Source organism: Dermacentor albipictus, chromosome 10, assembly GCF_038994185.2.
Source record: "Dermacentor albipictus isolate Rhodes 1998 colony chromosome 10, USDA_Dalb.pri_finalv2, whole genome shotgun sequence".
NCBI lineage: Eukaryota > Metazoa > Arthropoda > Arachnida > Ixodida > Ixodidae > Dermacentor > Dermacentor albipictus.
In genome coordinates this window covers 19,578,732-19,604,928 of record NC_091830.1, presented here as the reverse complement: position 1 = coordinate 19,604,928, position 26,197 = coordinate 19,578,732, and the positions used below count along the sequence as shown (strand labels likewise).

Here is a 26,197-nt window from a genome sequence, read left to right as displayed (position 1 = left end):
CTATTCCAAGGTTTGAGCCCTATGTTGCGACCAAGCAGCAGTAAGCATATAATTATTGCCAGAAGTAGGCTTTATTATTCAGTGCTGCAGCACAGTACGAAACCCTTATCTTAACTTTAATGACACTAAATAGATGGTAATTTTTTATTCATCCATAGTAGCAACCATCTTTTGAACTATTTTCAAGCTAAAATGCTTACAAGCGAGCGAGTAAAACTTACTCATAATGGCTCTCTAGCATAGGGAGCTTGCAAGTGTGTTTCGAGCGAAAGGTCAGGTCGTGTGGAAAACTCTACAATACGTCAATGAACTGCGCAGAGCGAGTTGCGAGACCATTTAAGATACAGTTCAACTCCGATGCATTTCAGGCAGCTTGAATAAAACTTTCACACTGCCTTTATGTCTTCTGTTTGAGAGTTCTGCAGTTCTGTAAACTTTTGCTTCAACAATATAACGTACCTAAATGTATATATTGAATCAGATTTCAAGCAGATGACATTTCACAGTCTAGTAGATATTTGCACCTGTTAGGATCCATAGACTATCTTATGTACAGTCAACATGGCCAATCTGACCTTGATAGGAAGAGCAAAGTTGATCAAATTATCAGGCAGACGAGTTCAATGAAGACATAAATCGTCGAAACACCACTGCTTCATTTGGCAGTATTTTCTCGATGCTAGCGTGCTCCCGAATTATTTTGCAGTATGAACCCATACAAATTCGGTACGCATTCAATGTGCACCCATATCCGAGATGCTCCAGATATTTGAAAATCAGCATGCCCAAGATTCTGGCAATAACAAAGCGGAAATCTGTTGAGTTACTTATACCTGTATACAGGCTACAACATATTGCCAAATATCAACATGCAGCCAATATGTAAATAGCCAATTTGAGGGACTTTGTAATGAGGGAGGGGCTCAGCTTTCCCCTTTAACCTCTGCAAATATTTTGAGCCGCCCCATTTCAAGAACACTTCTGAAGTCTCCGACTTCACCAGTTCGTCTCGAGATGCAAGCAACCCTCGGAAGCGCCGAAACCACGCATTAAAAGGAAGCTTTAGCTCGGGTGCTCGTGTCTAAATACATGTAAAGACTTCGTTTTTCTCGGCAACCACTGCACCTAATATGACGAGGTTTGTTCCATTTAAAAGGGAAACTTGAAAGTTAGCAAATTAGTTTCGAATTTTCAATTCAGGTGGTCTAGTCTTTATTAAAATTGGCAAAAATCGCAAGTTTTCATAAAATGGAACTATCGAGTTTACAACTGGAACTCGGCAATGAAAAATGATGTACTATTAGAGGCAATTCACAGAACTGTGACATCTAAGATGGACAAAATTGACATGTTACGCACGAATGTCAAAAAAAAAATTAGTAATATGGAAATAGGAATAGAGTTCCATGCTCAGGAGCTTATGCATCAACTTAGGGCTGTCCAGAGGGCCCGCGACGCGGTGGTGATGCTCGGCGTACCCGTACCGACGTGGGAGCGGCCCGCTGCTCCACCGCCTTGAGCGGTAGCATACCTCAGGACCTAATTAAAGTTCTGTGTCTGCCTATAGAAATATAGCTTTTTCAGAACCTTTGTACACAACGTAAAGAATTGACGTTAAGATTAAGAGTTAAGACGTTAAGAGTTTGTCCACTTTGAATTATCTAATGGGTGCAGTTTAGCAGAACCGAGAGATCCGTTCTTGATGCAGTGCTGTTAGTTTGCAAACTTCGTGCTTCTACTTTTTTCGTACTGTCAATTTTTTTTTTTAATTCTTTGAATATTCAGGTCCTAAATCGAAATTCCGCTTCCAACGGTCACTAGAATACAACTTTCTCAACTGCAACAAATTGGATTAAAATCGGTCCAGGGGTCATCTCTGAAAAGCGTTTCTGCGTTTTACATGTATTTGAATAGGCCGGGTCGGAGTTCGGCCCGAGCTAAAGCTTCCTCTTAAGCCTGTTTCACATGATGCAGTAACGATCCGCGTTGTAATTGGTTCCCCGTCCTCGCCGCATGTGCGTTTTCGCAGAGTTCATCACTCCGATAATCCAAAAATCGCACGCACGAAAGGTCCGACGGCCCTTTTGGCGCATCTGCGCAAGCGCGAACACTGAAGCAAATTCGCACCACGAGGAACTGGCATTACGCGACTCTGTTACTGCTACATTAGCATGCAAAATAAATCCAAAATCGGCCTTCGTAATTAAATCCTGAAAGCGGCACGTCGTTGTCGCCACCCGAAACAAAACTTCCTGTGCCGCCATCTTTTGACGACAGTGTCGATGACGCTAGTTTCGGACGGTAGGCTGTTGCTGACGCCGCGAATGCCATTTCGATTTTAGTTTGCGCGCAACTTGCGCACATTATAAACGGGTAAAAACAGTAATCATTTATTGTGAGCTGCGCGTTCTCGCGTCGAAATCGACTGGAGGCACGTCCAATGTCGGCATTTTCGAGGGAGATAACGTGTCATTGGTACATTCACTGGGCAGACGCTGACGCTATTTGGGTCACAATTGGGAATTTTTTTTGGGGGGGGGGGGGCGGAGCGGGTTCAATATTGAGGCCAGACGTGTACGTGGGTGAACAGTAAAGGTGAACAGTTCTAATTATGCTGAAAGAACCAATTTCAGGAAATAACGAATTTTCAAAATAACGAAAGTTCTGGCCCACAGAAATGTCTAGGCGCCGGCCAGAAACTTCGGTCGGGATCGAGTGAACCGAAGCACTGAAAGTTTTGGAAATGGACTATGTGCAATTGGTACTGGAATTACACTGCCACGTTTGTCGTCAAACCCTGAAAGAGACATTGCGAATCCTGTACACCGGGAACAAACGGAAATTTATTTTAGACGGTAGTGCCTTATAGGCGGCAAGGACGCATCTAGAATAACGGATGCTTGTTTTTGTATGAATGAGGAATAAAATATGCTTCTTATAGCACAATGAGCGTGTCACGAAGGGCTCTGCGCTTGATTACACCTATGTGCAAGCAAGTACACTTGCTCTAATACATCTACATCAGCCAGAACAAATATCTGAAGAAAAGCAAGAAAATATTGCAAACTGCCCTGGATGATTTGACAAAGCAACAGTTGCGTACCGACGGTAGAGAAGCGCACGGCCATGGGCGTCCTCTTGCCAACCTTACTGAAGATGGAAGCCTTGGTGTACTTGGTGATGTCGTGGGTCACTTCAAAGTATCCAAACGCTCCGGCGCCCTTGGCGTGGACGACTCGTTCCGGGATGCGCTCCCTGGACGCAAAGAACGAACACACGTCAATATGAGGGTCTGCAAATCAAATGCGAGTACTGCAGGAAAAGCAGTCGTTGTACGCCAAAACGAAAAATCGATCGGCTCCACCTTCATTCAAGTCGGCGAACCACCCGCCGTGGAGGCGTACAGTGGCTTCGCGCTGCTATAAGCCCGGAGACGAGGGATCGAATCCCGGTCGCGGCGGCTGCTTTTCAATGGGGGCGAAATGCAAGAAAACGCCGATGTACAGTGCACCGGGTGCACGTTAAAGAACCCCAGGTGGTCAAAATTATTCCCGAGTCTCCCCACTACGGCGTGCCTCTTAATGATATCTTGGTTTGGGTACAAAAAAGACACGGAGTATTGTTGCCGAACTAGTGACACTTCACGTCACGGGTTCAGACAGTCTATTCAAGACTGTACTCACCGAGAAAGCTTTCATTGAATACTAAATGATACAAACACAAGCTGTAGAAAGTGCCTTAAAATTATTTCCGCGCAGGAAGGGGCTCAAACACGTGTGGGCCGCTACGTCACACCGACATAGCAGCTCTAGTTTGGGAAGGAAAAAAAAAAGAAGCAACTGTCTGCTTCATTTTCTCTTCAAGTAATCAACGTTTTCCAGTCCAATAAAGGATGTTTCGGTTGATTGAATACAGTGAAAGCATAATGTCCGTTTAATGTAACTTTCGGTGGTACTTAAAGGCGATGGTTTCAGGTGTCCACACGCATTCTTTTTCACCAACACCTCCACCGCCCCCTCGTACGTTGTCACTGCAACAATGCATGACACGGCGAACATACTTCACGCAGCACCGCAAAAAAAACCATTCTTTTGCGCAACCGGGTATTTCATGTCCCGGTAAATGCAATCACCTAAGCACCGCTTTCGTAACACACAAACCCAAATTAGGTCCCGGCTGATGCGCTTTTCTTTGTTTACCATGACGCTTACCATGGCAACATTCTAGCATAGGCAGACACGTACTCGCTACACTGGCTGACACGTGAAACTGAAGGAATCGCCGAGGCAGGCTTCACCCACGAAAAGCGTTGTGATGCAGAGAAGCCAGCTTCTCGTTTAGAAGCACTCTCATCATTCTGCGGACACATCCTTTGCACGTGCCCGAGTGACATGCCGGGCGTGTCGCCATTGGCGTGTCGGGGCCCTTTGCACAGTGCTTCTCGGAACGACATCGATTTTCTGTGATATCATGCTAATTAACCATACCTGCAGTTGCTAAATAACCGCACATATAAAAATGACACCAGTGGGGGCTAACCAACACATCGATGGAGATGAAATGCACACCGTGTGCGCGCAACCGCACACGCGCGCGTAGAAGTCTTAGGCATTCGCCTCATTTCTGCCTCTTCACCGCCATACCGCCGTAGCAATATCCTAATGATGCAACCACCTAGGCGACGATTCCATAACAGAGGGGACCAGATTCGATCCGTGCTGATGCGCCTGTTTGTTTACTGCGGCGCTTACTATTGTCATGGTAACGTTCTCGGTAACGCAGACACTACTACTACTACAAATATTGTCGCACGCGAAACAAAATGCCTCATTGAAACAAGATTTAAAGCTTTCGAAGGGGGCTGCAGATGGATGTCTTCTGCTTTCCCAGATCGCTAACGTACGGATTCAGTTGCGATGACGAAAGAAGCAGGCACGGTGCATGTATGCTGCTATAGTTACTAGACGTAACAGTGGCAATGCAGTAAAACAGTCGGGACGGATTACATTGTAAACCTACGCTCAGGTGCGGGCTCCGATCGTCCTCGTTTGAACATAGCTAGGCGTCTATCACCGTTATCCATCCAACTTTGCCTCGACAATGAGTTGCTCTGTAGCGTGCTTACCGCGCGTTTTTGGCTTAGGTTTGAGCCATTTGTCACAGTAAAGCTATTTCACCGCGTGCCAAGAAATTCCCGTCCTTAGCATCAACAGACAAATGATCAGCGTGAGAGTGAGCGCACAGCAGAAGTCCTTGCACACTCGAGGCTGCTGATAGCATCGCGAAGACCAGTTCGCTAGCAAAATTTCACGTACGAAAAAAACAAATTGAGAGAGACTGATCGCGAATTTCTGTGTTCGTGCACACCTTGTGCTTCATCGTCTAACGGTGTTATCTAACTACGCCGCGACAATACGCTGTAACGATTCGGAACGCCTGAAAAACGCTTTAGAATGCATTTTAAATGCGGATTCAGTGTCGTCGTGCACAAAGCTACATTTTTTTTTATATAGCCAGCTCAATAGTATTTTTCGGAGACGTGGAGTGTAAAATTTAAGGCGGTGAGCAGGTGCTGCACCAGTCCGTAAGACGAATGCTTACGAATGTCACAAATATGCACCGTATCGTGCTGTCACTCTTGAAAGAAAACCGAATCTCGAGAAAGGCATGCTACGCACGCCTAGTCTTCTTTTTCCTTATTTCATTGTTAACTTGACACACGCTTGCTTCGTTTTCTCAGACTGCAGTGAGGTGCAAGATACCCGCGCTCTACTGGTAGGGTCTGTGAAGGGTTCGGCCTATCGGTCAGACCAACTGATGCCACATGCAGAATTTCAAACTAAGAACACTGCAGGTGGCTATTTGGCGACAGTGGTCAGCATGCAACACACATGCGACTGCTCATTTGGCACGGATAGTAACTGGAATTATGGTACGTGGGTTCGACTGGAGTTAGTCCCGACTTCGGACGACCACGTGGACACTGCGTTCATGTCCGTCACGTACGCTTGCACCCCCACCCACCCTCCCTCAAATTAAATCTTCGTGTGAAGTCAGTTGTGCTGGCTACATTCGTTGAAAATGCACGTGAGAGCGCTACCATCCGGGCACGCGAAGCCATTTTCTTTAGATATGTTGCGAGTTTGTCGCAGAGTTACAAAAGACAAGCACTTATAGCACATCAGCACGGTTGTTTCTTTTTTGCAAATATGCCGTGCAGCGCCGCGTATATTTGGTTCACAAAGTTTTCTTTATTGTCAAACATTTTATCCTCCGCCACTGGCTTTTCTTTCGTTGTTGCTGCCTTTCCAACTTTATCACACCCGTTTTATATGATTCGCGCTGAGCATATGCTTGAAATTTTATTCGCATCATCATTCCCCATCTTTCATCTTAAAAAGAAAGGATACGCACCTGTCAAAATGTGCCATTTCATCCAGAAAGACGACATCCTGCAGCAGCACGGGACCTCGGGGTCCAACGGTGAGCACATTGGTCTTGTCGGAGACAGGGGCACCCCACGAGGTGGTCAGGGGCTCCGGCTGCACGAACGGAAGAACGAAACCCTTTTTAAGAATGCAAACTGGCACTAGAATTGCAAGAACAATTTCGATTGACTAAAAATACGTCCTTAAATTTTTCTGAAGGCAGTGACGACACTCCGTACTGCGACAACTAGCACCGTTGGAAGCAGTTCATGGAAAAATATAACAGTTCTTACGGCCAGGCCTTCCGAGGCTGTCCGCTTCCAGGTAAATAAAACTTATCGCAGATATATTAGGCGTAGAGCTTTTCGTACGTTGTTGAGCGGTGTGGAAACATTGAGTCGAACATCGATGCACCCGCAGCGTTAACTTAGCGGCCATGTAGCGTTGCTGTACTAAGCTTAATGACTCGGATTGCGGCCGTGGCGACCGTATCTTGATGTGGGCAAAATTCAAAAAACGTCCTGTGCAAACTCCAGTTGGTGAAAATTATACCGGAGTCCACTACGGCATGTCATAACAAGATCGTGGTTTTGGCATGCTAAATTCCAGAATTTTTTTTAAATAAGCGAATCAGAAGATTATACGTGTGTATGTATTAACGCAGCAAAATGTGTCTAAAAATCAGTGGAAGACGGTTTCTAGCAAAATGATATGCTTTGAGTGATAGCCGAGTTATCCTGCTATAGCGACACGCACCATAATGTCACGAAAGGTGATAGGTGAAATTTTTTGTAATAATCGCTACGGCGATCATCGCGGAAATTCCGATGTACGCCAATGTTGTGAACCTTGGTCAGTAGAAATCACTGTCCACTGCCCTATTAATACCGAGTCGTTTTAGAAACACGCGGTAGTTTTATGTTGTGTGGTACATACACAGCGCACCTTGCTCTACAAACCAGTCGGTAACATCTCGCATACGATAAAACACACACGCGTGCACACAGAAGATATTGCCGCTGATTCTCTGGACTGTAATGCTGAACTATGTGCTAAAATTCATGGTCCCCATCGTACGACATTAACTAATTGCGGGAGGCAGAAACATACAGGCGTCCTCTCCCACGACGTCCTAACTGCAGGTACGAGTCGACCACACCCTCGGGTGAAATTGTCGCTCGTACGTTCTTATCGTTACGTAATAAAAGCTGGGCTCTGTAGAGGACGCATTCGGTATCGTCAAAAATCGGGGCGTGTCCGAATTGAAGAGCGTAATGCCTAACGATGGCTTGTGCATTCGCCAACAGCTTTGCCTCGTACCTAAAAAAAAAAAAGAGAAAGTGCCAACGCCTTGAAACTAGTCTTTCAGGCGTGTCTAGTAACACACCAAGTTTTCCCCCCTCAACGTACCATGCGACGCTCGCACGCAAGTTAAAGAAAAAGGAAAAAAGAGGAAAAAGGAAAAAAGCTGAATTTCACTTTTGTACAGGCGACGATGGACGTCTGGAAGCGAGATTATGTATCGTTGATCGGGCACTCGGGTTACAAATTAGGCTTGGATCGCGGTGCGGCCTTCGCAAAAGAAAGGCGCGTCACGAACCTTGTATGAAAGCTTTCAATCCCTTACCCGCGCGAGTTGATTAAAATGCCTGCCGGCGTTTCTACGAGGTTAGAAGCAGGAAACCCCCCTTGGGACTACGTGCGCTTTCAAGGCCGAGACGGGAGGTGTCCGTGGCCGCATGCAACCGACACGCACTGCGCCTGTACCGGGCCGCCGCCATCATTACTTACACAACTGAAAGAACGAATGTAACGAGCAAGGCTCAACAGGACAGAAGAAGAACATAAACGACTGGACCACAAACAACAGGACCACAAACCACAAGCGTCGGTCCTGTCGTTTGTGTTCTGTCCTGGTCTATTGCGCCTTGCTCGTTACACATTCAAGCATGAACGAACTAGCCCGAGCAAGAGTTTTGCTTGAAAGACCAACGATTTGGCCCGTTTTAAGCTACAGGACAATTCCCGTTCGTCTGCAAGTCTCGAAGAAGCGAACGAAAGGAGATGAAACTCGGTGACAAACCGAGCATGAAGTACAATTTTCCGGCCACAGAACCGTGTACTGCAATTGTCTTCCGTGCCCTCCACACTTCGAAAGAAGCACAGTTCCTGAGAGAGATACATGTCGAAAGATGTTCGCCTCCGCAATGTCGTCGCGAAAATAAACGAACGCAAACGACTGGCGGATCTGCAAAAGTTTTTTTTCCGAGTTGGACCGTAGTTGACGCTGTATTCTTAGGTTATCGCCAAAGGTAGATGTCTAACCACACCGACTGTAAAGTATGCGCTTACACGCGGCGTTGCAGGAAATTAATAATTCACTGTACACGAGTGCCCGCCGTCCAATGCACGAAGGTCATGGCGAAAGTTACCGCCTTATACCGGCCTGCATTGAAATTGTTTCTTATTGCTCCATCTTCATCCCACCTGTGCGCGAAGCACGTCTTGGAATTTGCGAACGCGAATTGGACGCAGTGCTAAGCATTTACTAAAGAATCGAAGACCGACATCTGTGGAAAGAGGCGAAGAGACATTTGCAACGTTCGCGCTGCACACACATGGAGAGCTGCTCGTCCTGTAAAAAGGATGTAAGCGAAGGGAGAGACATTGTGAAGAGGAAGAGACGCTATTTTCGCTAACCCTTTACTGAACTTAGCGCCCAGCACACACGCACACCCACACACGGTGTGTGTGTGTGTGAGATAGAGACAGACACACAGATAGAGACACATCGATAGATAGATAGAGACACAGAGACAGACAGCACGAACGCACACGTCAGCGCAATGTCGAGTTGTTTGTGCCACATCTCGCTGTCTAGTCGGAGCGCATTCGTTTTGCTCAGCCTGCAGTGAATCGCAAAAGGAAACGAGGAAAGGGCCTTGGAATCGTTGCGCATGCAGCTGAAAGCGTACTTTTCTGCAATTTAGGAGGGCATGCGTTTTCGCCGCGCGCTTCGTCGACAGCTTTCCGAATATACGGCACGAATGTGTAACCACCGAACGTCGCCCGCCTACTTTAACCGCTGCGACATAGAACGCTTGCAACGGCAAAATGCGCGCGCAGAAGTTGCAGCAGTAGATGCAGTACACGTATAGTGCAATGCAGCAGACGACGTGCAGATAAAGAACGGGCTGGTACGAGCACTCGTGCATTTGCATATCTCGCTGGCTAGTTAGTATAAGCTTTTAGCTCAGGTGCTCTTTTACCTAAATTCATAGGAACGAAGAAATCGGTGTGCTCAGCACGTACTGCACAGAATTTGACGATGTTTTGTTGCATTCAAAAGAATAAAGAAGTGGAAGCTACCGATAGTAAGGCCATAGATTCGACTTAGGTAGTATGTCGTTCTTACGTTATCGAGACTGTTTGGACTATTTAGGGAGCATAATGTATTATCGGAAATAAAAAACAATATCACGATTCTGCATGACCACAAATATAGAAACATCTGAAACAGACCAAACTGACGTACGCATCGCTTTATATACCATTTATTGAATGGGAAGTAGAAATTTCCAAAAAGAATACCCACAAGCTGAGAAGTTTTATTTCCCGCTTCAGATGGGCGTAATTCAAGCAGTTTACATAAACTGGGACATCGGTATTCGGACTTACGGATTTCTAAACATAGTCTGAACCAAAATTTTGAACTCACATTTTTCTGAATAAAGATTGCAAAAGATCAGGAAGAGACCGTGAAGCAAAATTCTGCTTCTTAACGTACGCAGAATTAAGTACCAAAAGGGTAACGAACTTCATACCACAAAGCCCAACGTATCGCTATCGGTACGCTGAATTTGATGCATAAAAATATTTAGGAGCTGGAAAACTATGCTAGCGTTCTTAGTGTGCTGGGAAGAGTTCAGTTGTGGATAGCTCAGCAAAGCATGTACTGAGTAATTATTGTACTATGTTTATTGAATTGATGTAACTTTCGTCGTACCAATATATATCAGTTTAAGGCCAATGAGGGTGTACATACATATACACACATACATATATACACATACATATATACACATACATATATACACATACATATATACACATACATATATACACATACATATATACACATACATATATACACATACATATATACACATACATATCTATTTATATGTATTAGTTCCGCTAACGTAAAAAACGGCGAGGGGGGTCACAATGTACGTATCCACAAAGAGCAACTGGTACAGGAATCGGAAGAAATACAAAGCAGAACAAACAAAGCGCGCGGCGTTTGTTACTAAATCCAGTAGAGGCAGGCTCTCCGGGCCTGCCCGAACATGTTGAGAAAGTTGTGCACGAAGCGCCAACGTCAAGCGGTTGTTTGCGCTAGCTACGATTACATCTCGTTTTCCTCGTATAGCGCCCTTCGTTCAAAATGCGTACGTGCATCTGAATGCAAGCGAAAGCAGAACCTTGGGGGGGGGGGGGAATTCGTTACAGGTGAAGCAGAAATCCGGGCATGCCAGACGGGAAGCCGAGCGTACAGACAAGGAGGTCCTGCGTGGCAGCAACCGCGCCGCCGCAGTGAGGGGGGCCCCAGAAGCAAGAGGACGCCCGAAAACCAGCCAAGCCGGATCGGCCAAACTGGCCGGGCCAATTTGAAGAGGCAAGCGGGCTCGCATGAAGCAAAGCTAAACGAGACAGGGGACGAGATGGGGTCCCTCCGGGCCTCGGCCAAGTGGGGAGGCCGGAAAGTGCGTCTGCAAACTTCTGAATGCTGCGTCGTCTGCTGCAGTAGACGTGTTCCCCGAAGAATTTGATGCCGACGTAGATGAATTGTTTAAAGAAAAACAACTGAAGTTTCGCTCCCCATTAAGCTCCCGTGGGAGGAACCAAAACGTCGGGGTTTTATGGAGAAATTTTCACGTCAGTCCAGATGAGTTCTGGTTTCTTCGCAACTGATCCGCACCAGACGAGATTTCGTCAGAAGCTCGACTTAACAGGGACTGAGGGTTCGTAAGCTGCGGTAACATAACGCTAGCGGAAACGAGCTTGCTAGTAAAAGCCATGCATAGGTTACACGCAGGGGTACATGGGGACGACTCGAAAAGTCCAGACGATTTCTGGCAATGCATTCCAATAATGCGTTTAGTTAGTTCACCTGGTGCTAATGTCTTCAAAGACACTTAGCGCTACCGTTCTTATGAAAGCGTATTTTCAATTCAAGATAGGGTCCGCATGTAGTTGTAGAAATCGCAGACAATAGGCTATCGCAGCCTACACTGAAAACGCGCCGTCACTTTAACTGCCACGATTTCTTTTTTCATTTTCGAAAAGCCATCCGCGTCATTCCGACAAGGCGTTTTTATCACCGCGAACACGGGAAGGAGATTCAGGAATAAGAAAAACATGTGCTTGCGGTAATAAAAAGACTTGACCGACTGCCGAACTGTGCAGTACGTCATGGTGTACGGCTTACAGAATGACAAGCCTGCCGCCATTTTGATGGTAAATGCGTGGAAATAAAGCTGCGAAGATGGTTCCCCTAGATTTACTGTAATATTTTTTACATTATTTTGTTTTGTTTTCTTACATTGGTCGGGACGCTTTGATTGTTGTCATGTCGAAGTACATTACGTAAGAAGAGCGTATTTAGAAGCAATATTCCAGCACATTGAACACATACCTAGGGCTTTGCTGTCTAAATAAAGTGTCTTACATTTGGTGGAGGTGCTTTTGAATTCGAAAAGAGCAAAGAAAATGCACACTCGAGGTTACAGTGACGATAGTATACGATCCCGCTCATCAGCTCCATCCATCAACACTCAATGATTATCGATGTCCTTGAGACGCACTTATTCAATACTATTACAGTTCCAATACGTCGCATAAGTTCTCAGTTCTGCCCAGTTTTAGCAAGAAGGTCTGGAAAGCTCGCGATTACCGCAGGCAGTAGCGGGAGCATTAAGGTTAAGTGCGTCTTGGCCAATTAGCATTGGTCGGGGGTAAGAGAACCCTGAAGCTATAGCTGCCAAAAAAAAAAATCAATATGCCCCCTTTTCCCAAGTATCTAATAACCATATCACATTTATGGGAACGTACGGGTCTTCATATGGGCAACCAGCGCTTAAACATCGCTTGTGAACAACAGCGCCATAATACGCCGCCTAGCGAGCGGAGGAAGCAGTTATCAGTAGCACACGCTTTCGCGTCAGCAAGTTCACCGCTTACTTGAGGTACACGTATTCAGACTGAGTATACCGGCATGATCGACCGTTGGAGCCCATGCCCTCCTTGCAACACGCTTGACAATAGACTGATTGGTTGGGCGCATCGGGTCGAAGCAGACGTTCATACCGTTATCAATCAAAATGATGACGTGCCATGAATTTGTAGCCTCCCCATCGGACGGCGCCAGCATAATTTCGTTGCACACTCCAACCACCGTACATAGCGCCTCCCGACCAGCTGCATATCCCCTTAGGACGATCCATAACCGCCATATATCAGATGCTATTTTAGATGCGTTACGGGGTGAATGGTTGTCTCCAATAGAAGTTCCTCACTCCTTGATCCCCGCGCGTCCACCTTTCTGGAAGCGAGGGTTTGGCAAGGAGATTTCGTTGCTGGAAGCAAAGAACGCCTGTTCCCCTGTTGTGGAAAAAGGTCCTATAGGAAGTGCACGTACTCGAACCAATTGAAAACGAAACGTTCCTATTTTCTGGTATATCCGCCTGCATCACTCCTTTACAATTGCACCTGGACGATCGTAGGTCGCTGAACTTCGCGACGGTGACAGAACTGTGAATTGTAAATCTGGCATTGCTTTCCACTAGAACGGCTGGTCCGCGAGCTCACGGGGAAAAAAGGAAACGCCGAATTACGAAGTTGTGTCAATAAGATTGAGTAACAAAGGTATTCTCGAAGGAACAAATTCAACACAGGTTGGTAGACTACCACCTTTGTAAGTTCGGTTTATCTTTGATAGAGGTGATATGAGATGAAACAAGCTCACTTCTGGACGTATGTTCAATTTCTGCGAATGAAACGCCTCGCTGTGACCGTGCGCTCACAATCGTAAACATGAGTGAGATCTGAAATTGGTAGGAAAAGAAAAAAATAAACTGCGTCAACACTCTCCGGCTACCTGCTTGCGCAGCATTGGCGTCTGAAACGATTTTGCAAATCGGGCAAGTATGTATCGAACAATCTTCGACAGGACCACTGGCTACAAGGACAAGTGGAGTCCCTGTCGTTGGTGGGGCTACCAAGATGAAACTGATGCATGCACCAACAAAGCCCAATCGAAAACCTGAAAATGAGGAAAAAACTCCGCGGAGGAGACGGTACCGCGACATTCTATCGTCCTAACGTCCTATCGGCGCCATCTTATTTGCTCAGCTACGCGTCTTGCCGAGTCGTAATTGCATGATATCGAAGCAGTCATCGAGTGATGCAAGTCCCTATTTATCTTGAGTATCGTGCCGAAACGTCTGACGCAAACGCACCCATCAAGCGAGCGATCGACTTGTGAACGCTTTCAGAATTATAAATTTGATGCGTTCAGCACCCTTGAAACTCGCTGCCATGAGCGAACTAGTAATTACACTCAGAAAGAGACTTCGCAATGTGCGATTAAAGGGGTGCAGGTATGTCAACAACCACAACAACAATGACATCACAGTCACAACAACCAGAGTTCAGAAAAGAAAAAGCACGCGGGTTTCGCAAGACACGTAGGCTGGACTGCGGTCAAGCGATTGTTATTCGCCGGGATCACGAGGGAATGAAGAACACCGCCGGCATACGAGGAAACAAAAAAATGAAATTGCAGCCCCGCCGGCATCCGAGGTCGACGAATGGACGTGTTTTCGTCGTGTGTTAGATGCGCAGTTCGCGCAGATATACGAGACTCGCCGACGCCGGTCTGTTGTGTACGCGCTAGCAGCTTGGACAACAAGTTGAACTATTCCGTCGCATTTGTATTTGGTCGATTACGGTGAATAAGTGTCGCAATAGGGGCGACGCTAGAAACGACCTCGATGGAAACAGCGTCGAATGCGATAGCCTCTGCGGGCATCCCATCGCCCACTTTCCTGAATCGAACACGTTCGATGTGCCACCACGGCTAGCATAGTAGAGGCACTTTCAAAATAATTGAACTTCATTGTAAGCCCAATACAGAGACGTATAGAAAGACATCTTAGATGCTATATCAGTGATTTTAGCATTACCCTCCCACTGTATCGCGAATGGTCACTGAACGAAAACGATAATACAGGAGACGAAGTGCGCAAATTCTTGTTTCGTCAATCTTATCCGCTCGCGCAGAGACTGCGCAGCTGTGACGTCATCAACGTAATGGGCGGACCAGCCAGCACACTATAGCTTCTGTTTTTGCCCCTAATCACAGCCTGTCATTAGCTATCGGATACGTAAACACGATTCTGTAACAGCGCCGCGGGGTTAGGCAACCTGCTCTGAATTCCCTGGCCACGTGCCAATACACGCGTCTATTTGGTATACACAGTTTGGTAAGACATTCAAAGCCGCGACGAGCTTGCGCTGCAAGCGGGTACAACGCAGGCAGCGAATAAGTTTTTGTGCACAACGCACGGCTTCAAGTTTGGGCAAGAGCTAGCAACAGCGATTTTAAACACAACCACGTACTCCCCCGAAACCCGAAGAAAACCACAACGGTGCAATGTTTCGTCATTGACAAGTCCGCTCTTGTAGGTGGTGTCGAAATCCGCGGCCTTGCGACAGCTCTCTGGATAACAGACGCTGATCTCGAAGGCTATGGTTTTGCTACCTGTGTATGCCGGAAGCAATCGCAGAGCTGTAAACACGTCATACACGCCACGTTTTGGACACTGAGGAATTGCGATAGGAAAAAAAAAAAGAGTGCGTTAGGAAAAAGTGCAGAAATTAAGCATTGTTTGACCACTACCACGCAATGAACTTGGAGGAAATGACATTTTTTCTCAAGTTATGCAACGTAATAAAGGAAAATTACGCTTCACTTCAAAACGGCAAGACGAATATGTAGCATCGCGTGATGAGTTACATCCGTTCTGCAGCCTGGATTGCCAGGTTGTCTGAGAGCACTGGAAGTGTACTTGGCAGGCGCTTTATTCAATAGTCACGACAGAATGGTCCCGCACTGCAGCAGTCAATTTACTGAAAGACAACTCGAGCCGAAAATATGATAACCGCTAGCATATCGTTCCCCTCCCCATATGAACCTGGTTTTTAATCCTTGGCGAACGTTATCGGTTCTAACTTATCTTCAAAAGGAAACATACAAGGGGCTTCAGTCTCGTCATCCAATACTTGCAAAGGACCGTCGCATTGTGCGAGCAACAGATATAGCGCACACGTGTGAAGGCGTTCAGCCACGAAGACATCGTAGATTGCGGCGTGCCCTAATTGTGCACAGAATACGGTTCACTTTTATGCCGGACACGCAGTTGACATGTTACAATTCATGCATTGCATGAATCTGGCCTTCTGTTGTGTCGATGTCGTTCGAATGAGTGCCACCGTCAGTCTTATTTATCTCAATAAAGTGGAAGTATTTCAGTTAGCTATACGCTGTGTTACTCTCAAGGCGTTTCTTCTTGAGAATGAACAGTGCGGTACACGCAAAAGAAAAAAAAGTGGAAAATAGGCAAGGAAGATTTGACGGTTACATTGCCTCCCGAAAACGTGCTTGGCGGGAAGAACGAATTGTGCACGTTTTGAGATTCCGTGCAAGCTACCTAGTATCACCGTGTGCTGCGTCACAATGTACTGGGTACAAGCAAAAAGGGAAATGTTGCCGTAAGGGAAAAAAAAAAACCCGGGGACGGCTGGAATGTCCAGTTAGGAAAGAAAAAACCCAGCGCAAGCGAGCAAAACTCGCGAAACCAGCAATTCGAATGTGCTACACAAGCCAGTCGAGAGGATTTATAACCGGTGTTCTCTTTACTTGAACAGAATTTTGATATAGTCGTCTGTGGTAGAACTCAAGGTTCTGCTCCTTGAGCTCTTTTACCAGAAAACACGTGACATGCGTGAGAAGTAAAAATGCGTAATTAAGTAAACAACAAAATTTCGCTAAACAAGTTTTTGCCAACTACTTTGGGACTCGCATTTCAATGCGCGCATTGCAGCCAGTTTTCGTGGCGCATTCACTTGGAACAAATTCGAAACTAGCACCAGTCTTGATAAGTATCGTTGGAATTACGGTTATAGATGCGCTGCTGCAACTATAGGAAAAAGAAAACGCAATTCTCAAGCACTTCACCACAAATTTAATTGGAACTGCGAGGCATCACGTCACAGTTTGTGAACGAGTATGCGTCAGATCTGTTGCCTGCCACAGAATTCCTGCTCCTAATTGGGCATCTCTAGCAAATTGACCCGGCTGAATTGGCAAACTGCAATATGTGCTGCGGAGGGTTTATTTAAGCTTGTTAATTTTATACTTATGCATTTCAGTTCCTCGTGTAAAATCTCCGTTTCCGGTTATCCCGTTCATGGAGTAGAACTGCCGCAGGCAGTCACTCAATTAAGTGAAGGTAAAGGTAAAAACAAATTAAAAATAAGCTGGTATACAAAAGTGTTTACGCGGTACGGTCCGAGTAGAAGTTTCCGAGTTGCAAGCACGTCGGCACAAACGCAAAAGAAGCAACTGCATGACGGAAAGCCAAGATTCGTAGAGTATCCATGGAAGTCACCGAAACCAAATGCGCTGAACAAAGCCTCAAGAGCAGGGGATTGGGCGGGCTTTTCCTCCGTCACCTATAGTTCTGGGTGGAGTCAGTCGAAAGCACACGTACAGTCAACCACAAAAGCTTACGTTCGACGGGAAAACGTTCGATTTCCGAGGAACCTGCAACAGTAGTCAGTAAAACCGAGTATCACAACGCTGATCACATATACTGGCAGAGGCTGTCAAAGCAAACAGTACGCTGCCCTGTGAGGCTATACGCAGATCTTCAGCTTTCTCATATTGCGTGTTCCGTAAAATTTTGTGGTTGACCGTATACGATCCGTGTAAGTATGTAACACACGCATGTAGTGCTTGTACACTGCCATTGAAACATCGCAGCTGTTGTTCAATGCAAGACCAAAACAATGTACTTTGTTTCCATGATTTAGTTATTGCGTTGTATACCGTTTCGGCAAGTAATTACGATATTTAAAGCAAAACATGCTAAACGAAAAATTTTACTTTCGTCTTTGAGAATGACTGCCACTGTGCTCGCCAACTGTTACAAGATGAAAACTCATTTGACTTTTCCTCTGAAGCTTTGATGAACTTGGGACTGCGGAAACTAGTGAACAGATCCGTATGATCGCTACAAAGCCCAACACATCAATCGATGTGAGGAGTTCGGTGCGTTATAATGGCGATTTAAGCGAAAGAAACTTGACACCAACCCATACAGATGGCGCTCTTGTAGTTTTCTACCTCGTCTTTATTCCCTTTCGAGCTCTTTAATCAGAACGAACGGAGACCAATTATTGCTCCCAACTTTTTTATTTCTCCATACATAGCGTCTCCAGCACGCTGCAGCGAAGTTTCACCTCTGTTTAGCTCATAAAACTGGTTACGAATTATATATTCTATAAAGTGAATATAGAGACAGCATTTCATTTATTGCACGAATGCAATGGCCAGAAGTGAATGATTGAGTGAGGGGCTTCCTGCCACGTTAATTTCGACTCCCTCTTGCAGTTTAAAACTGCCCTAATATCAGCACACTGGCGTGTACAATACACTGTCTTTACAATTTCGTCGTCTCGTCTCGTCAGCCCACTGCGACCCAATGCGGCCCACTGCGAGTGGATTAAGAAAACTCCAACATGACGAAATTTGAAAGTGTCCCGAGTGGCATTCCTAGACCCTGAAGAAAGGTAACCGAAGAATAGATCTTTGAGAATGCCGTGGATGCGGCCGGTTTAAGTCGCGTCTGGTCGCCTCACAATTATTGCCGTTAGTTTCAGCGCAGAAGAGCAGACGTCCCCCGTTCATTAGGCGCACGACGCGCTTCAACTTCCCACGCTCAGAGGCGGCGCGGCAGGGCGCCCTGAAAGACTTCCTGGTACGCCCTGTCCGGACCTCGAGCGCAATAGCGGCTCGACGCCCGCCCCACGTGACCACGCTGGACCGGCGACCTCAATACGGACAAGGCGCACTGTCCCGGTTGCAGTGCATTCCGTGCCAAAAAACACCGCGGCGAAGTGGTCAAACGGGAACGACGTATAGCACTGCCCTCGGCTCGAAGCAGACGATTCTAAGTAGCTTCGCGACCGTCTGGATCAAACAGGCGAGGCTGAACAGTTGCCACGAACACACACACCCGTGTTGAGAATGCTGCGGGTACGCGAAATAAAAGTACACCACCGCAGCAGAAACCGCACGGCATAAAAAAAAACATGGCCGCAGAATCGTCACGCTTGGGTGAGGAGCGGTACACGTGCGGGCAGATGTCAACGACCTAGAAGCGCTGCCTGCCTAACAGTTTATGCTGGCCACTGCGGGTTTTCGCTTCTTCGCAGGCTCGGCGAGACGGTAGATGTATTGATGCGAGGATTCACAGGTGCGCACGTAAAGCATCGGTCGATGCGCGATGGTGAGCTGGCTTATCGATGCCGGATTTAAGACTGGATAGCGAGAGACGAACGTGGGACAAACACCATTCTAAATTTCACGGCAGTATAAATCGCGACATTGTGGAATACTCGCAACCAAATAATACAGTCCGCATGATTCTTGTCTGGTCCATGGCGTGCGTCAGAGGAAACTCTGGCACCACCTTGTAGTGGCGTCAGAGTGTTCCGGCATTACCCAATTCCCATCATCCGCAGGTTGGGAATTGGGAAATGCCGAAATCATGTTCCGCAATGACAATCGTGTTCCGCAATGACAATCATGTTCCGCAATGACAATCATGTTCCGCAATGACAATCATGTTCCGCAATGACAATCATGTTCCGCAATGACAATCATCTCGGCAGAAGAGTTCTGAGATGGGAATTGCGTACCCGTGTCGTTTCAGAGGGTTAACAGAATATCGCTGCTTCTAATATGTGCCACATGCTCGGCCGAAAGCCCAGCGGAAAGAAATGTAATGACAATACAGTTTCATCTTGCGTTGGGTCTCCCAAATGACTGAGGCAGACAGAATGTCTGTCGTCTGCTGGATGGCACGCAAGTTCCGTATAGACGACATCTGCATAGCCTCCCCTGCGAGGTTATACCTGAGCCAGGAGGGCCTCGAAGTTCAATGGAATTCACGCGTTGCCACACGGATGTATAATTAATAGCACAAGAGCTTAGTTCAATTGAAGTCATAGCGCGTTTTCAGAAGTCTTAATAGGTTGTCGAATGCGCACTTGCGCTCGCAGTAGTATCAGATACTGCTGCACACTGAAGGTGGATTTGTACAGTTGACAAGCAATTTCGTACAAAACTGTTGGGACGGAATGCAAACGGAGACGCTGGTCAATTGATTCGCATAAATCGATACCATAAATTGATATATATATATATATATATAGGGTTCATAAAAACGAAACATAGGTTATCATCGCGCATTCGATCAGTTATTGGTGCCACGGCGCAACAAGTGCGACTGTTTTACGGCAGTATCATTTGGCGATGTCATCACTTGCTTCGATCTCTACCGTAGGAGAGGGCCCAACAAATGTTCGTAATCGTTATTTTCGAACAGAAACGAAAAATGTGGAAATTCCGGATAGCGAACAGTCGAATCGAATAGCAAGGACTTTGATTCGTATTATAAATTTCGGATGTTTTTCACATGCCATACTGTAGCTGCGTTTCTTCGATCAAATGTTTTTATCTCCCCTGTCGGTGGAACATATTTGGTTCGCCGAAGCTGCAAGCGCATGGAGCCTCGCTGTTAGAGCGGCTCTCAATATGCAGCTGGTGTGGGCGGGTGTGCACAGAAATAGCTCCGGATGTTGCGACTGTTTTTTTTTTTTTTTTAGAGAGGCCAAGCCACAGGGCTCGCTTCGAGGACGCGATCGTTGTCGATAAACGGTCGTCGTTTTCACCGGACGAAGTGGCTTGCGCGTCGCGGTGCAAAATATGTCGGCCACGCCGTGTGCAGATAACGCGCAGTAAATGAAACTATTACCCGCGTCTAAACGACGAGAGAGGCAGCTTGCGCCCTCATGCTAAGGCGGCGAGGCCTTGGGGTGGGGAGAAGTATAGAATCGGCGGGCCCACGATGTGGCAGTGCTCACACAGGGTTAGATGGATTATGCGATCGCGCCGAAGCGTTCGAGGCACTCTGCGATAATCGATCGGGTTGAACGTCCACGTAGACAGAGAGAGAAAGAGAGAGAGAGAGAGAGAGAGAGAGACCTGGGGTAGCGTGCACGAAGCGGGCGTTTAATGTATACAGTCGGCGTCGAAAGTCGACGGACGACGTGGGGATCTGAAGAAGCGTGGAATGGCCGAGCAGTTCGTGACAGTATATGTAGCCAGCGCAACCGCAAAACGATTTGTTCGCACATGTTGTGAAACCAGGTGCGTGTATATGTGTGCGCCGAGAGGCATGCGCAGCCGGCTTGAATGTGCAGCTCATTTTTCTCACAACACGTGGTCCCTGGAGTTGACGTCTGCCGTGCGCTGTGCGCCGAAAGGAAACGAAACACTGCAACTCTGGTCAAACAGTGGTTCCCGATTGACGAAGCAATGTGCTGACGTCACGTAACGTCAGAAAGAACTTAGCACGATATAGGCATATGAGAGACGCCTTTAACAGTTCCGGTTTGACATTGACTAGCTGGGCCGGGTTCTTTAATATGCACGGAACACGCGGTGCACGAGCGGCTTCCGCTGTTCCGGGAATGGGGCCGCGGAAAGCCGGGACTCGAACCCGTAACCTGCGTTCAGCAGCGAGCCGGCATAGCCACCGCGGCGACCAAACCGGTTCCCCCGCAGACGCGCAAGTTTGCTACTTGCAAACTGCAGCAAGTTCTGGCAACCTTGTCATGCACTTAGGACCACCGTTTCATACATCAGGTGCAACGCTGCGGAAGCTACGCAAGTAGTCCGGTCACCAAAATTTATTACTCCGCGTGCTTGCGTTTATGCTTCGCAGCGTGCCAGCGGCGTTTGCTCGACGCGAGCATACACATGAAGCTGCCGCGAAGCGCTGCAATTAAAAAATAAAGAAAAGCAAATTGATTTAAAACAATGTGTTCGCAGCCGTATAAGTACAGGGATTGTTTCTATGGGTAAATTCCTTTTTTTTAAGTTCTGAACTGAGCTTACATGAAGAAAATGTTCGCTAAGATCGGGTCAAGAAAGAACGAACCCTTTCTAAGTGCGAACGCAGCCACTGCAAAAAGTATCTCTGACCTCCACAGCGTTGCACTTGATGTATGAAATTTTAAGATCGCACAGTGGGCGACAGCAACACGGCTACGGGGACGCAGCCGATACTTCCGACGCTGGGACACTCATGCATTCGCTGCAAAATATCCTTGGTAGTCATTGCCAACATTTTTTTTCGTCTATCTGCCCACAGCTGCAAAAGCAGTGGGAAGCAGAAAAAAATAACGAAGCGCGGTTTCAACGGCGCTTTCGCGACTGATTTGGCCGCTGGCATCGCTTCGTCCGCCGCTACGGCGTTGCAGAGAGTCTCGCCGACGAACCGCATTCCAGCGTGTTTTGCGCTGTACATACATATTTGAAATGCCTACCCTGCCACGCCTCTTCGCAGATACCTGCAGTGCTCGCTTGCGTTGGCTATGCTTACACCGGGCGATCGACCTTGTCCGAAGGCCTGCGCTTGTACATTGCAGCAGTCGAGAATTTTTAATATTCTTTTTTCACGCGAGGAGGTAGGCCTAACTGCTTGCTGCATGGGCGGTTGTCATGCAGCGGATCTTAAATCGTAAAAGCCCAGTGCGTTATTTATTTATTTATTTATTTCGTGTACCCTCAGGGCCAGAGGCATTAAAGAGGGGAGTGGTTACATCAAAATACAAAAAAAAGTACAGTGCAGCAAAATAGTTAATAGTACAGAAATACATGGTTCTCGGTTATACAATGTTATTTGAGTGTTCCTGGAGTGCTGGTCAATAAAAGTAAATACGGTACAGGCAGTGCAGTAATACAGTGTTTCGGTAATAGACACGCACTTGTTACAACGTGACGCAAATAAACACAGTCGTAACGCCAAGTTCGAAGTACAAGCGCTAACTAATCACCTCGTTAGAGTGCATCAATCGAAGATGGTCGTTTATGCGCAGTGTTTTTTCTTTCCTGGTGGGAAGGGGAAAAAAAGTAACTTGCTAATCTAGAACTGCAGTGCCCGCTTCAGTAAACAGCGCTTGTTTGCACCCTTCCTTGAGATGGAGCTGATGAGACTACTTGTATGTTACAAGCTTTACCTTAAACTTTGTTAGTCATTCCATCTTATTCACTTGTGTAATATAACGACTTTAACCGCCACAAATTCTAGGAGCGCAATCTATAAACGTATTATTGTGAATTGAGCCTACATGTAGATCAGACGACTGTAAAGGCGCTGAAAAATTGTAGAGCGAACATGTAAGGTTTGTGTTTTGTGTTAATTTTACTTTTCATTTCCCGGTTTGTTTATGCGACTAGGTTTTCAGTATAGAAGTGTATGAATTGCTGTATATCGTGTATGTGTCCACGACAAAGTAATGTTATATACAGGGTGTCCCAACTATAATGCACCAAGATTTACAGATATGCAAATGCCACGTACATAGCTAGACAGAACCAATGTTTTTTGTGCCGTCGCTTGGAGATACTCAGTATATTAATTTGTCATTCCACTTAATTGCATAACTAGTGTTAATTTATTAAGTATTGTAATTAGACGGAAAGTGTCAGTGAGAAAATTGTAGAGCAGCATGAAAAACTCCCAACACAGCTTTCTGCTGCTCAATATGTGCTACATAAGTTTTTCCGAGCGTGAACGAAGCCCGCAAATACGCGCAAGATCGCCGCGGTATGTCTGCATGTTTTATCTGCATTGTTTAAAAATCTGTAAAAGTTACGTGTACAGACATCGACATTCTAGTTCATGAGCTGGTCTACTCGAAGCGGCGGACAATGCTTGCACAAGAAATTGAGATGCGAAATCCACTAATTGAAGGATGCCCACTAATTAGGTTAACTGGTTAAATTATGGCCCATATTGCAATTTACAAATTCTAGCCGTGGAGTTCGCAAGGCGATCACTTAGAGCGAATTTTCGAGATGACACCAGTTTCGAGTTATAAATTCCCGAACTTTGTGGAGAAATGCATTGCAGTTCCAGTGAAGTTGTGTGCTTCAGTGCATGTAGTGACGTTTCGTTCACAAGTAACTGGAACGCCAATGCATTTCTCCGCATAGTTCGGGAATTTCTAACTCGAAACTGGTGTCATCTCGAAAATTCGTTCTAAGTGGATCCGCCTTGCGAACTCCACGGCTAGAATTTGTAAATTGCAATATGGGCCATAATTTAACCAGTTAACCTAATTAGTGGACTTCGCATCTCAATTTTTTGTGCAAGCATTGTCCGCAGCTTCGAGTAGACCAGCTCATGAACCAGAATGTTGATATCTGCTACAGGCAATCTTTAAAAAATTTGAAAGTGTTCACTGAAACTATACAGTATACGTATGTATAAACCGCAACTTCTCGACAGACGCTCGTCGCACGAGCGTGGCGGGAAAGACCGCCTTGAACGTCTTCGTATACGGACGCGTCCTAGAAAACAACGCACGCAACGAACCAATCACGGGCCGGAGAAAAATAAAAGGGGAGGGGGGGTCAACGCCACCTGGCACAGATAAGGAGGATCGAGAGAGCGGGATGCAGGTCGACCTTCCCATGCAACGCGTATAGATACCCTGCCGTGAGCGCTGGACAGGTGTAGACATGCAAAGCGCCAGCCTGTCTCGAGGCTACGTGTGTGTACCGTTCACAAACCGCGCGCGGCCAGATGGACGTGCAGTGAACGGTCACCGCACACAGGGGCCCTGTGGGAAAGGAGGTGGTCAGTCTGGCCTCCTCGCGACTCACAAGCGGAGGGACACTTGGGGGGATGGCGTACGTGGCTGCCGGATTGGAACGGTTCGAGGACAAGTTGCGTGGCTGGGGCTGCTCGGTGTGCGTGGCAGTTCCAGCGTTACGCAACTACTACGCCTTCACTGAATGTTGCACCGTACGTCAACTAATCGCACGAGGGAAAAAAAAAGAAAGGAACAATGTGGTTAAACGAGAGTATTGGCGAAGAGAAGTACTCCGGCAAGCAAGTACAAGGAAAGGGGGGGGGGGGGGGGTTGAAGAGAGGCGCAGTTGCGCAATGAAGCGAAATGGAAACTAAGTAAACATGCCGGGTACAGCAATTACCCGTTAATTACCTATAGGTGCTGAGCGGGAAATTCGTCGAGCTGCTTTATAATGCCTTCGGCGGCACTGGCCTCACTCGTGTAAGACGTATACATTACCAGCCGCGTCACAAACGCGGAACTAGCTTGCCATCACGCACACGCAGGACTGCAAGTGAGGATTAGGTGGCGTGAACTTCTTGGGCGCGTACGCTACTGCGATCAGACCCGATTAATAGGTGACGTTCAGTGAGCAGGAAGCTGTTCCGGAAGATTTGCTCTTAGTGTAACAGCCTTGATTTCTTTATTAGAATCAGATTTCTGAAGGGAACGTTCAGGTTCGCTTCATTTAAGAACCTTCTAAGAAAAAGGGACAAAAAGAGAAGAGGCTCTCTTCATAGAGTCTGCGTATAAATGCACAGCAACAGCGAATCCACTATTGTATTGAGTCCAAAGTCTAAGAGACTGGCCTCTGTATAGTCAGTGTCTGGAGACTAGGCGCTACAGATCTACAGGGGCACGTCTATACGGTCTCGCAAGGCGCATGCGGAGTCCACGCATTGTTCGTGCCGGCTCAAGGACACGCGGACGCAAGACAATGGACCGAGCGGAGGTCCGTGCCTTTCCAGCGACAACAGTATCTAGAGACGGGCGTTTTAAGGGAAGCACCTCCTCCGATTTTCTTTTCTTGCTCTCAGTTCCACGTGAAGTGGCCGAGAAGGACCGCACGTAGCTTCGTATCTTGAGCGCTCCTCCGAAGGACGCTGTCAATGTGAAATACAGCCGGACACCGCAGTCGCACGGTCACGTGGGTTCGTACAGACTCGATCAACAGGCACGGATTGGAAGGGCTGACCACTGACCACCACAATGAGCGGACAAGGCCGGCGCCATTTTTGTTTGATTTCGCACTGAGTTGGCCGAGTCGTTATCGGAAGGCAGGTGGTCGAGTCTACGCGAGGAGAATGATGATGTGGTTGGCGCGTCATCGACGAACCTGCACCAACATGTCGCTTACCAGATGCTTGCGCGAAAGGCACGATCTGTCGCATTGATTAGGTGCACTTTGCAAAGATAAGTTTTATTAGTGCCGGGTCACTCGAGCCTGAGTAAAGGGAGCCCCCGACAGAACGGCATGCGAAATTCGACGCACTAGAAAGATTTCTAGCTAAGTGGACAAAATGCCCAAGGGAAAGACACGGTTGACTGGAGTTGGAGCAACAAGGGCTCTAATTCGCTTACACACACACGCGCCAAGTTCGAGGAAGGGAGAATAGGGAAAAACGGCGCTAAAAACAAAACGGAGCAGTCAATATAGCGTTGAGTGCACGTGACCAGGTTACGTAGCTGTATAGCTAGCCCACACGGATGCTATG

The 26,197-nt window shown here is 46.9% G+C and overlaps 1 protein-coding gene across 3 annotated transcripts in view; it reads right to left on the bottom strand.

The window, feature by feature from the left end:
- Cat (Catalase) overlaps positions 1-26,197 on the bottom strand; it is a 53,216-nt gene that overhangs the window by 17,740 nt on the left and 9,279 nt on the right. For all 3 annotated transcript variants that reach the window (XR_010567359.2, XM_065443792.2, XM_065443793.2), the window contains exons 2-3: positions 6,415-6,542; positions 3,104-3,255 (exon numbers count right to left, since the gene is read on the bottom strand). Coding sequence is in view for 2 of the 3 variants with exons in the window: in XM_065443792.2 (XP_065299864.1) it covers positions 3,104-3,255; positions 6,415-6,542 (280 nt within the window). In the remaining variant the exon portion in view is untranslated. The remainder of the gene's footprint in view (positions 1-3,103; positions 3,256-6,414; positions 6,543-26,197) is intronic.